Raw genomic sequence first — 13,738 nt, 5'->3', positions numbered from 1 at the left:
TCTATGGGGTCGCACAGAGTCGGACACGACTGCAGCGACTCGGCAGCAGCAGAAGCAGCAGAGTGGAACATGTGTGCCAAGTTGCTTTAGTCGTGTCCAGCTCTTTGCAACCCTCTGGCTGTAGCCCGCCAGGCTCCTCTGTCCTTGGGATTCTTCAGGTAAGAATACTAGAGTGGGTTTGCCATGCCCTCCTCCGGGGGATCCTCCCAACCCAGGGATCGAGCCCAGGTCTCTTATGTCTCCTGCATTGGCAGGCAGGTTCTTTACCACTAGTGCCACCTGGGAAGCCCAGAGTGGCACAAACATAATGATAAAAGGTCAACCCACCAAGAAGACGTAGCAATCCCAAATGTGTGCACAAAATAACAGCAGTAAAACACGTGAAGTGAAAACACTGATGGAATAGAAAGGAGAAATAGACAAATCCACAACTGTAGTTGGAGGCTTCAACACTCCTCTCCCAACAACTGATGGAGCAACTAGACAGAAAGTCAGCAAGGATATAGAATAACTCAAGGACAACATCAACCAACAGGTTCTAATTGACATGTGTGGAACACTCCATCCAACATCAGCAGAATATACATTCTTTCAAGTGCCCATAAAACATATACCAATGTAGACCATATCTTGGGCCATAAAAAGTACTCAATATACTTATAAAAACTGAAATCATACAGGATGTATTCTTAGACCACAATAGAACCAAACTAGAAATCAATACAAGGAAGACAACAGGAAATCTCCAAACATTTGGAAATGAAACAACACACTTCTAAAAGCATCAAAGAGGATGTCTCTCTGAACTCAATTTCAATGAAAGTACAAACATGGAGGAATTTATGAGATGTAGCTACAGCATTGCTGACAGTGAGATGTATAGCACTGAATGATTGTTCTTAAAACAGGACAATCAGAAATCAATAATCTAGCCTTCCTCAAGAAAGCAGAAAAAGAAGAGCAAAATAATCCAAAGCAAGTGCAAGGAGGGAAATAATAAAGGCAAGAAATCAATGAAATTGAAAGCAGAAAAACAGACAACAGAGAATATCAGTGAAACAAAAAGCTAGTTCTTTGGGAAGAGCAATAAAATCGATAAACCTCTAGTAAGACTGACAAAGAAAAAAGTAAAGATCAGTGTTAAGAATGAAACAGGGGCATGGATAAAGAAGTTGTGGTACATATATACAAAGGAATATTACTCAGCCATAAAAAGAACGCATTCGAGTCAGTCCTAATGAAGTGGATGAACCTAGAGCCTGTTATACAGAGTGAGGTAAGTCAGAAAAAGAAAAATATTGTATGCTAATGCATTTTGCCTCCCTGATAGCTCAGTTGGTAAAGAATCCACCTGCAACACAGGAGACCCCGGTTCAATCTCTGGGTCGGGAAGATCCTCTGGAGAAGGGATAGGCTACCCACTCCAGTATTCTTGGGCTTCCCTTGTGGCTCAGATGGTAAAGAATCCATCTGCAATGCAGGAGACCTGGGTTTGATCCCTGAGTTGGGAAGATCCCCTGGAGAAGGGAAAGGCTACCCATTCCAGTATTCTGGCCTAGAGAATTCCATGGACAGTCCATGGGGTCACAAAGAGTCAGACAGACACAACTGAGTGACTTTCACTCTCATGGAATCTAGAAAGATGGAACTGATGAACCTATTTGCAGGACAGCGGTGGAGATGCAGACACAGAAAACAAGCGTGTGGACACAGTGGAGGAAAGAAAGGTGGGATGAATTGGCAGAATAGCATGGAAGCATACACATCACCAATGTAAAGTAGATAGCCGGTAGGAAGACGCTGTATGGTACAAGAAGCTCAGATCAGGTGCTCTGTGACAACCTAGAGGGCTGGGATGGTGGGAGGTGAGAGTGAGGTTCCAGAGGGAGGGGACATGGGTATACCTATGGCTGATTCATACTGATGTATGACAGAGACTAATGCAATATTGTAAAGCAGTTATTCTCCAATTAAAAATAAACTAATACAATTTGTAAAGTTTAAAAATAAAATAAAATTAAAAAAAGATTAAAATATAAAAAAATAAACAAGTTAAAAATGTTTTTAAAGATTTTTAAAAAAAGAATGAAGCAGGGACTATCACTATAGATTCAGACTTCAAATGGACAATCAAGTAATACAACTCTACACACATAAATATGACAATCTAAATGACATCATGGACACTACTTCCCTAGCAATCCAGTGGTTAAGACTTCACCTTCCAACCCAAGGGGTGCAGGTTCAATCCCTCGTTGGGGAACTAAGATCCCACATGCCTGGGGTCAAAATCCAAAACATAAAACAGAAACACTGTGTAAAATAGATGACCAGGGTGAGTTTGATGCGTGAAGAAGGGCACCCAAAGCCAGCGCTCTGGGACAACCCAAAGGGATAGGGTGGGGAGGGAGGTGGGAGGGGACACATGTATACACATGCACCCTCAATTCATGTTGCTGTATGGCAAAAACCACCACAGGGTTGTAAAGTAATCATCCTCCAATTAAAATAAATACATTAATTAAAAAAAAAAAGGTCCACGTCAAAAAATCTTTAAAAAAAATGACACAATGGATTAATTACTTGAAAAGCACATACCACCATAACCTACCCAATGTGAAATGATCTGAGCAGCCCTTTAACTATCAAGAAAATAGAATATTTAAGTTTCTAAAAGTCTCCAAGCCCACATGGTTTCCCTGGAGAATTCTGACAAACATTTAAAGAAGAATTGACATTAATCTTATACAATTGCTTCAAGAACAAGAAGAGCAGAAAACACTTAGCAATTCATGTTATAAGCCAGCATTACCCTTATGTCAAAACCAGACACAGACAGTACAGAAAAAGAAACCTTTGGACCAGTATTCCTCATGAATATAAAAAGACAATCATGTGAGGAAATGTAGAGCAAAAGGAATTCTCTAACATTGCTGGGGGCAGAGTCAGAAGGTACAACCATTTTGGGAAAATGGTTTGGGATAATCTACTCCAATTGAACATCCTGCAGCATTTCCACTCTTGGGGACAGACCCAACAAGAATGTTCCCACATGCTCCCCAAAGACTTGTACAAGAACGTTAGGAACAACACTATGGCATTAGCCCTAAATGCCCTTGTGCCTGTCAGCAGTAGGTTGGGTAAGCACAGGATGGATTAGGAGCCAGCAATGGAAACGTGCGAACTTCACTGATATGCAGTATCATGCATGAGTCTTACACACAAAGTGCTGAGTGACAGAAGCCAGACACTGCAGCACGCAGTCAGAATCCTACTGATGTCAATGTGAAAGACAAATACAGTTAAGACATGGTGTTAGAAATCAGGCGTAGTTACTCTGAAAAGAGATGTGGGAGACCCCAGAGACTGGCCATGTGTGTATCTTGATTTGGGTGCTGCTTACATGGGTGTGGTTTACGAATACTCATCAAGTCATGCTCTGAGGTTATGTGTAACTTTTATTGTGCATGAGTGCTAAGTCACTTCAATTGTGTCCGGCTCTTTGTGACCCCATGGACCTTTGCCTGCCAGGCTCCTCTGTCTATGGAATTCTGCAGGCAAGAATACTGGAGTGGGTTGCCATGCCCTCCTCCAGGGGATCTTTCTGACTCAGAGATCAAACCCACATCTCTTATGTCTCATGCATCGGCAGGCAGATTCTTTACCACTAATGCCACCTGGGAAGTCCAACTTTTCATCTGGTATATTCAACTGTGATGGTTTAGTCGCTAAGTTGTGTCCAACTCTTGCAACCCTGTGGACTGTAGCCTGCTGGGCTCCTCTGTCCATGGGATTCTCCAGGCAGTTGATGTAAAAAGAAGGAAAAAGCCTGTTGGATCTGGTGATATGAAGATTACAGGTGAGCACAAGTTGTGAGGAGGTGGTGGGCTGCAGGGATCTCATGTTAATTCCAGTTCTACATGAGCAGCACTGGAGCACAGAGCAGTTCAGGGACGGGGGCAGGGTTGCAGAGCTACTGGGGAGCAGAGCAGGGAGTTGAAGCCAGGGCTGCTGAGCCCGCGCTCACTCAGTAAACTGGCCTGTCTCTGATTTTGAGAGCATAGAGGCTGTGAGGATAAAGGAACATTAGACAGGAATATGCAGATGCATTTCAGTCTGAGGCTACTTTTTGAAAAACACACAGGTGGAGCAACTCTATGGTCTTGTGGAAGTCCCTTTATCACAGCAGCAACACAGGCAGGTGACCAACAATCACAGGACGACCTGGTATCATGTAAGAAAAGGCCAAGGATTTCAGTGCACTGCATTTACCAAGGCAGGGAAAAGTTCTTGAAAGATTTGGGGCTAAGGGACAGACTCTGATTATATCTGCAAAACTCACTTACGTAAGATGTTTAATTATCTCTCCATACCAGAGGAAGGCGATTGTGTATGAGAGCTGTGTGTGTGCACAGCCTCCACTCTTTTGGGGGCACAATCATATTTTGGTCTTGAAGAGAAAACAACATTCTGTATCATCAGTCTTTATTTATCTACTTTCCTTTTTTTCTTTTGAAAAACTTTATTATTTATTTATTTGGCTGTGCCGCTCTTCGTTGTGGCACGTAGGGGCTTCAGTTGCCGCCTGTGGGATCAAAGATTTGGGTCCCCTGATTGAAAGTGCGGAGTCTTAGCCACTGAACCACCAGGAAAGTCCCATTAGTCTTTTTTTTAAAAGCATGAGAATTGTTATTTTGTGATTATATAAAGGCCAAGCCACACACACACACACACACACATAAAGGATAACATATTCAGTGTTAGGACAATCACTAAACTGCCATAAACAAAACCACGGTCTGGAGTCTTAATTACAAGGGAGGATTAGGGTATGAAAATCGTTCATTCTTTCATTGCAAATGACAGGAAGATGTATAAATGTAGGGACCCAAAGCAAGAAGAAAGACCTGACCAGTATATTCACAGAACAGCATTTTCCATGGCTACAGAGTGGAAAGGAGGAGCTAATAAAGCAAGATGGGTAAACTGAAAGTTCCCCTGCCTTAGACGATCTGTCTGGTCCATCCTTCAATTTTTAAACTGTGTTTTCAGTAGAAATATTTTCTGGTAATAATCCAGGAAATTCTTTCCAAATTAACACTTGCTGAATGAAATAGTCTGTAAACCACTTTTTCAATATGAAGTATACACAATCTACATGTTTGCTGTACATTCCACATTAAGTACACTATGGAATGTACTTAATCTGAACGTCCACTGGGGAAAAAGACACAGAGATGAGATCATTTGCTTATAGATACAAAGGTGATGACCAACATGACCCACTCACTCCTTAGTTCTGCCAAGATCATCAGGTTGTGGATGTCTGGCCTGCTGGGTGCACCCAGAAACAGATGGATCCATCTCTAAATAACCAAAAGCCTGAGTGGTCCTCCTTGCTCAAAACTCCTTCCCTTGGGCCTTTCTTTGCTGGCCCATCTAGTTTCAAATTGCACTGAGCTCTGTCTTGTACTCAGTCCGTTCTGCGATGCCTCACCTTCTCTTACGGGGTGGGAGGCTCTTCTGTGACCCCACAGCTCAGATGCTCTTCCTGGATATTTCCTTTGACTTTGATCTCTCCTTGGTACACTCTCTCGGTACCTTATTTGCGTTTGGATGTCTAGATGGCTGCGTGACCTGAGTGGCATTCCCTGATACCTCTGCATAAAATTCACTATTCCAAGATCAACTGAACAGTGCATGTGTCTTGTATCACATATAAAAATGACACAGAAAACCTCTCTGAATTGTATTTCTACCGATCACATTTACCCCAGCTTGACACAATACAAAATAGGTGATGAGAAAAAGGAAACAGAAGCGGAGGAAAATCTGTCTTTCAAGTTTTCAAACTTGCTTTAAAATACAAACATTTCCTGAAATGCAGAAGTGAAAGTGATGAATGTTAAGTGGGTATTTTTTCACCTTAACTGACTGATCAGAAGAGTATTTATAAACCCCTGACTGATGTCTGGAGCTGATAAATCAACACCAGAGGAGAACGTTTCAAGCACATTTATCACTTAAGACAAACAGGCTATTCTGAGTGTGATTATTTTTTATTCATCACTCTAGCTTACCTCCGCATTCGCTCCTGCTCAGTGTTAATAGCATCTGTGGAAGACTTCTCAATATTTAATGCTACAGCGTGCTTACTGCATGCTGATGAGGTGAAACTCACACATTTGATCTCCAGAAAGCCAGTAACCTTTCCAAAAAGTTTCTATCTCACACTGAAGCCTGATCCCAGGCGGCTTCCATGTAAATAGCTGCTGTTGGCTTCAACGCCATGAAGATACAGAATTACAGCTTTAAGGGAAATTAAAGGCCAAGATATTTATATTTGAACAGACTGGCTGAACGGCACAGAATCCTGTCATCAGCAGAGGACACCCAGCAGCCAAGGGTATTGCAATCTAGCATCCATACGACTCAACACCCAGGACCGTCTACTCAGTCAGTGTTACCATGTCACATTCAAAGAACTGCAACATGAAAGAAAATCTTACCTGTTCATTCTCCTCTTCATCGCTGCTTAGCTTAAGGTCATCTTCTAGCATTCTGAAAGAGGGAACACAAAGATACAGATACTTAGCAAATTCAAGGGACTTCAGCACCAAAATACCTGTGTTAGAGCAACGCTTCAGTAACGAGTGTAGTTGTTCAGTCGCTAAGTTGTCTCTGACTCTTTGCAGCCCTATGGACCAGAGATCAAACCAGTCAATGCTAAAGGAAATCAACCCTGAATATTCATCAGAAGGACTGATGCTAAAGTTGAAACTCCAATATTTTGGCCACCTGATGTGAAGAGCTGACTCATTGGAAAAGACCCTGTTTCTAGGAAAGATTGAGGGCAGGAGGAGAAGGGGGCGATAAAGGATGAGATGGTTGGATATCATCATCAACTCGATGGACATGAGCTTGAGCAAACTCTAGGAGATAGTGAAGGATGGGGAATGAGTGTATTAGATTTCCTTATTGAAAAAATGTTTCCTTTTGAGCCCTTTTCCTCCAATGCCACATTATGAAAATGAACCCTCAGGACAGCCGTAGGACATGACAGGAAGCTTCAAGAATACGAAGTTTTAAACAAACAGAATCAAACGGGTGCTTTTCCTTGTGAAAGTTTAATTCCATAATTATTTGTTCATTGTTTCCCATGTGGCAGGGGCTTGGCCATATCTCTATTATTATTGGCGGGAAACAGAGGAGGAGAATGGGCAGAACCTTGCCAAGAGCTAGAAAATAGTAAACTTCAGTTCTCGATGCAGCTGTTTGGTGTTCCCCATCAAAGATCTGGAGAAAAATCACTGTCTGACCATCCTCCTGGATGGGGAAAAATCAAATAGCAGCAAACTTTCTGAAATATCTCGTCCCTCAGGTGCATCATGACAGATCCAGTGGGAAAGCATATTTTTGGGACCATGAAAGTTAAATCCATGCTTTCAAACTGTGGTGCTGGAGAAGACTCTTGAGAGGGCCTTGGACTGTAAGAAGATCAAACTAGTCAACCCTAAAGGAAATCAATCAACCCTGGATATTCATTGGAAGGATTGATGCTGAAGCTGAAGCTTCAATAATTTGGCTACCTGATGCAAAGAGCTGACTCATTGGAAAAGATCTTGATGCTGGGTAAGACTGAGGGCAGGAGGAGAAGGGGATGACAGAGGATGAGACGGTTGGATGGCATCATTGACTCAATGGACATGAGTTTGAGTGAGCTCTGGGAGACAGTGAAGGACAGGGAAGCCTGGTGCCCTGCAGTCCATGTGGTCACAAAGAGTTGGACATGTGTTAGTGACTGAACAACAACAAGTTAAAAGTCAAAAATTAAAAAAAAAATCTGAAAAAGAACAGATACATGTATATGTATAACTGAATCACTTTGCTGTACACCTGAAACTAACACAATATTGTAAATCAACTATACTCAAATGTCCAGGTTCGATGCATGATACTGGATGCTTGGGGCTGGTGCACTGGGATGACCCAGAGGGATGGTATGGGGAGGGAGGAGGGTTCAGGATGGGGAACACATGTATACCTGTGGCAGATTCATCTTGATATATGGCAAAACCAATACAATATTGTAAAGTTAAATAAAATAAAATAAATACAGGATGATGATAGATATATAAAAAATTAAATTTTAAAAAGAAACAAAATTCAAATGTTATTATTTCTGATGATGATGAAACTGTACTCTTATCAGCACTGCTGATTTATTTCTTTATAGAATAATTGTTTTCACAGGACGTCATTCAAAAGAAATCTCACTAAGAAGCACATCTAAACCCAGATGAGTGGAAAACTGCTCTGCCTGAAGCAATAGGGAGAGTCCGATTTGGGACGGACACCGGGGCTCTAGGGATCAGTCTGGAGGCCACTGAGTCCCTGTGCTCAAAAGGCCTCGCTGTCCTCTCTGAAGTTACCTTCATAGTCCAAAGCCTGGGACTCCCCTGGTGGCTCAGGGGTAAGGCTCTGTGCCCCGATGCGGAGCGCCCAGGCCCCATCCCTGGTTGGGGAACTGGATCCACGTGACACAATTAAGGGTCAGATGCTGCAGCTGAGATCCAGCGCAGCCAAATAAATAAAATAAATCTCTTTTTAAAAGTCCAAAGCCTGACCCCTAAAATGTATTGTTTCCTTTAAAAGTTAATTATAGGCCTATCGTTGATAAATTCCTCTGATTATTTAACGATTTCTTTTTTGATAGAAACCATTTTAAAAGTCTTTATTGAATTTGTTACAATATTGCTTTTGTTTTACGCTTTGGTGTGTGTGTGTGTGTGTGTTTTTCAGCCAGGAGGCATGTGGGAGCTTAGCTCCCTGACCAGGAATTGAACCTCCACCTCTTGCCTTGAAAGGCAGAGTCTTAACCACTAGAAATGGAAGTCCCTTCTGAATAGTTGTAGTAATTTCAGTGACTTTTGGGACAAGCTTGGGGTAAAGATCTGCCAGGGCAGGGTGTGGGCTCAGTTCTGCCCCAAACAGCCCCTCACCAGCCCCATTTCCCTCTTGGTAAAGTGAAGGGTTATAAATCTGGGCATCTGCAAGGTCCAGTCCTGTTTTAGATTCTTTGAGTCCACAAGATAAATTTCAGGCCCCTCATTTCCTAAGGTAGAAAAACTCTTGCATTTGTTCTAAAGAGCACGACTGTGAAGTTTCCGAGCAATTTTCCTGTACCATGTAAGCCATAACCATTAGGGCACCAAATCCTCCCGCAGTTGTGGCCATTCTACCAGGAGCAAGTGGTATCCTTCGTTATTACTTAAGCCAGAAGCAAACAAGCCAAGCACCAGCAAAGGCTGCACAGCTGCACTGTAACTGCCTCTACATCCGTGTGGCTTATCACTCACTTCCCCCAACCTCATGAAATCGTACGTGGGCTTCCCAGAGAAGAGACTCCACTGGGATTTATTAGAGCATTTTCTGGGACTGTGTGTCCTTCGTCCTGGGACCCTAGTGACCAGCAGGGTGGTGGCACAGAGTACAATACCCATTGGTTGCCTGGGCACCTATCACAAGATGACTTTCCTACCTAAAGGCATAATTCCTTTCTGATGAAAAGGACAGCTTCTTTCCCCCACTGCCTGTCTTGGGGTCAAGTGTCACCTGAAACTTGGTTTAATCTCGAGGACTGCTCTGTAAGCACTGAGGGTGGGAAGGTGGAGGGAAGGACATATCATCATGGTTAAGGAGCCCTTGTTAGATGGAAGTCATGTCAAGGGTGACTGAGGAGTTTATCTTTGTATGGACAACACTGTGTACAGATTTGAAGACCACTGTCAACCAGAGGAAGACACTCCGACATGCCCCAGAGCCAGGGTTTTTAGCTTGATTGCACACCAGTCTTCTGTGAGCTGGTCCCTGGGAGCTGTGCAGAGAAAAGAGTATGTGGCTGCTTGCCTCTGAGAATCCAATTAAAGTCCAGAATGTCTTGAAATAGGAGAAACTGGTGGTGGGAACACCGAGTTCGACAGCTTATCCACACTGCACAGCACCCCAGGAAGCCTCTGCCAGCAGCACCTGGGACCGCAGTCTTGCAGACAGTCACACCACCCGGAGCTCAGATGCCAACAGGCACATGCTGAGGCGACTCAGGCTCAAGGCCCCCCGAGGACACGCCCGGCCCTTCTGCTCTGTCCTGGCCACAGCAGAGTCCTTGTGACTCAACTTCCAAAGCACAGCGCTTGTCCCTCTCAATGCTGGGAAATGTCAACGTGGCTTCTTAGCCTGAGGAGGACCTGAAGAGTATCTGAGGTTAGAGAGGAAAAGAGAAAAGCTGGGACCACCTAAGACCCTCAGGACTGTCCCCACTGGCTGCAGACTGTGGCTGGAGGCCGCCCTCCACCCACATCCACACGCACCATCAGAGCAGTCTGCTCCAACTCCAGTCCCACCCATTGACCACATATTTATCATCTGTTTTCTAAAGGAAATAGATGAGCTTAAGTAAGTTAAACAACAATAAGTAACAACAAAAGCTTTAAGCCAAGAGTGAAAGAAAATGCGAGCTAAGTGTTGGTGAGGACGCAGGGCAGGGGTGAAGGCCGACTCCAGCACTCTGAAGCACTGAGCTCGGTGACTGGGGCGGAAGAGGAGGGCTTGTGCTACAGCACCGTTGGCTCGCAGGGCACCCCGCGCACGCCTGCATCTCTAAACCCCTCCAGCTGGGCCCCACCAGGCCCCCCTCTCCACGTCCGTCGGCCCTTCCCCTAGACATCCCTGCAGTACCCTCCTAGGGATCCCAGCTCCTGTCCAACAGTAGCAGCTCCCAAGGTGGCAGGCCTGATGAGCACTTTATAGACGTGACCTCATTCAATCCCACAGCATCTCCTTGAGGTGGATGCTGCCGGGGCAGTGGTCCTCAGGGGTCAGACCATGCACTCTGAAGTCGGACCACCCTGGGAGGAATCCTGGCTTTGCATTCAGCAGGTCCTTTCTCAGTGGGTTTCCTGAGAAATCATTACACAATCCTTGGAAAGGGCTTAGTGCAGAAGCCAGTCCAGAACCAACATTCAACACGTGTTCATTTTTCATGAATATTCCTCCTTTACCTCTGAGGATAAAGCCTTGGAGCATTTAGGAAACTTGCACGTGTCAGCAATTTGGGACAGAAGATGTTTCTGTAATAACGCCTTAAAACTAAGCCATTTGCTCTATTTCCAGGCCATCCTGAGAAGAAAAGATGACGTTTTCTGGAGATTGTGGAAGGGGAACATATTTCAGGATATAATTGCTGCCATGGTTGATGGATCTGATGTGACTTTATGTCTACACAGGGCAAAAAGCATAGCCATCAGTCTGAGCGCACAGGAGATATGTCCTGGAGCCTGTGGTTGGTCACATGACACAGAGTCCCTTAGCAGGGCTCACAATCTGATGACAATAGGGATGCTGAGATAAAACAGTTGATAAAACTCTGCAAATGAAGGCCAGAGAGCAGAGGTGCAGCCAGAGGTGCAGCGAAACCTGGACTTCACGTCCTGAGTGCCCGAGGAACTGTCCCACTGTGTCTGGACCACTTCTGGTCAGTACCTGGTGGTGACTTCACTGTGGAGTCTGGTCGGGCAGCTGAGAACCAGGACCCTGCAGGACTGAGGCGGGACTTTATTTTAAACATACATCTAGGTGATTCAGATCCTGTTCGTTTCTCACTGGGACAATGTGTAGACAACAGTTTCCTAACATTAATGTCCCAGCAAGGTTACAACATGCCCCCTGAGAGCTGAGTGTGTGTGCACGCTCAGTTGTGTCTGACTCTTTAGCGACGCCATGGACTGTAGCCCACCAGGCTCCTCTGTCCATGGGACTTCCTGGGCAAGAATACTGGAGTGTTTTTCCTACTCTAGGGGATGTTCTTGACCCCGTGATCGAATCTGTGTCTCCTGCACTATTTTATTGCTATACCACCATCTGGGAGCTGTGCAGAGAAGAGGGTGTGTGGTTGTCTGCCTCTGAGTTCTGATGGGGAACCCAGTACAAACACTTCCCTTCACAGTTGGCCAATCCCACCTCGGGTGGACCGCTGTTTCTGGAAGTGAAGGATGAATGAAAACACTGCCTCACGACTGACAGCAGGATCGCCATCCAAACTCCCAATCACTTACTCATTCTGTTTTCTGCATTCTTTCGTGGTGGGCACCTCTTTGGAAAGCATACTGTCTTCCAGGGCTGGTTCTTCTCACACATTACATTCAAACCAGTACCAGCATTTTTAAGGGCCTTAACATTTTGAAGGTCTGGCATAATCAATTCTCATAGAACTCAATTGCCTCATCTGAAGGTAAGGCTCTCAGAAAAGTGAGGATTTCAATACAACCCTTTCAATTTGGACAGAGGAGCCTGGCGGGTCCCAGTCTAGAGGGCTGCAGAGTCAGACATGACTGAAGTAACTTAGTATGAAGCATGCACTTGCAACTTTAATATTTGAAGATGGTAGCTCTGGCTCAGTGGTAAAGAATCTGCCAGGCAGACCCCTTGGTGGGAAGATCCCCTGGAGGAAATGGCAACCCACTCCAGTATTCTTGCCTGGGAAATCCCATGGACAGGGGAGACTGGCGGGCTATAGTCCGTGGGGTTGTAAAGATTCGTACATGACTGAGCTCTCACACACACACAGCTTTATGTTGTGGCTGCTGCTTATATTTTTGATGTTCACAATTCCTCAGGAAGCAGAAATAGTAGCCTACCCTTCACAGATGGCCAGCTGCTCCTAGGGCTCATCTTTTTACACAGGTATTGCAAACAGCCACATTAACTACCTTCAAATATGATGGCAGTCATTTCACACAGCACTGGTTTTTAATTAATAGTATTTCCCCGGAATTGCTTGTCATTTGGGACCTTTATCAGATCTGAATCCTTTAGTCTTTTAACGTTCATTTCATGTTCTTAATGGCTTCTTAAAAATCGGATTTTTAATTGGGCCGTTTGGTTTGCAGATTTGTTTCTATAGCTGGTGCTTCTACAATCTCCACCTGTTTGAGATTTAAAGTCAAAGACAAATGCTTATGACTCCCTATTAAACATATTCATATATGCAAATATCTATTCTAACAATTAGCTGTGGTATGTTAAACCTACCTGTCATGCAAGTTTATCCCTCTGAAGGAATTCCCTGAGCCTTCCTCTCTGCTGCTTGGAACACAGGAGGGGAACTTATAAAACTCATCTCCTTGTTTCTGAAGTCCACTGCTCTGTCAAGGTTACTGCTACCATCTGCCTGGGCTTATTTTCACTAACAGGTGACACCCTTCCTCTCTGTGTTCAGAAGAATTCAGCTTGTGCCATTCCCCAGTTAACTGAGAACCCAGGTGGCCTAGGACAGGCTCAGCCAGAGTTGGGGATGTAGTGCATCCAGGTCACAAGTGAGGGAACTTAGTCTGGAAGCCAGTGTAGAGATCAGGAACAAGACAAAGGGTGGTCTATACAGACGGCCTGAGACTCTTCCAACTTTGAGTCTATCCTACCCAGGGGAGGTAAAGATGTCATGTCGACATCTTTCGAAGCGATGCTGGTTCATGGGAAGATGGCATCTGCTCACACAAGTCTTTCTGGATCCCCTCTTTCCAGGATTGGTTCTAGCTGTTCATGAAATTGCAAACTGTCTTCTGAGCTCTTTCATCCATGTTCACTCCGGGGTGAAAGAGTCCTATAGCTTTCCTGTGTATGGCCTAATTTTTTCTTAAGGACCTTAAGTTCCAATGGTCCTTTTCTTCTACTGAGTCTACCT

General features: G+C 44.5%; 1 protein-coding gene across 15 annotated transcripts in view; it reads right to left on the bottom strand.

The window, feature by feature from the left end:
• AFF3 (ALF transcription elongation factor 3) overlaps nt 1-13,738 on the bottom strand; it is a 632,195-nt gene that overhangs the window by 127,672 nt on the left and 490,785 nt on the right. For all 15 annotated transcript variants that reach the window (XM_086327945.1, XM_086327946.1, XM_086327947.1 and 12 more), the window contains one exon: nt 6,510-6,561. In XM_086327945.1, the coding sequence (XP_086184071.1) occupies nt 6,510-6,561 (52 nt within the window). The remainder of the gene's footprint in view (nt 1-6,509; nt 6,562-13,738) is intronic.

This window comes from Bos grunniens, chromosome 11, assembly GCF_055505025.1.
Source record: "Bos grunniens cultivar Pamir isolate PY7600 chromosome 11, Bosgru_T2T1.0, whole genome shotgun sequence".
NCBI classification, from domain to species: Eukaryota; Metazoa; Chordata; class Mammalia; order Artiodactyla; family Bovidae; genus Bos; species Bos grunniens.
Note: the sequence above shows the minus strand (reverse complement) of the source record. Positions and strands in the feature narration are given on the sequence as shown.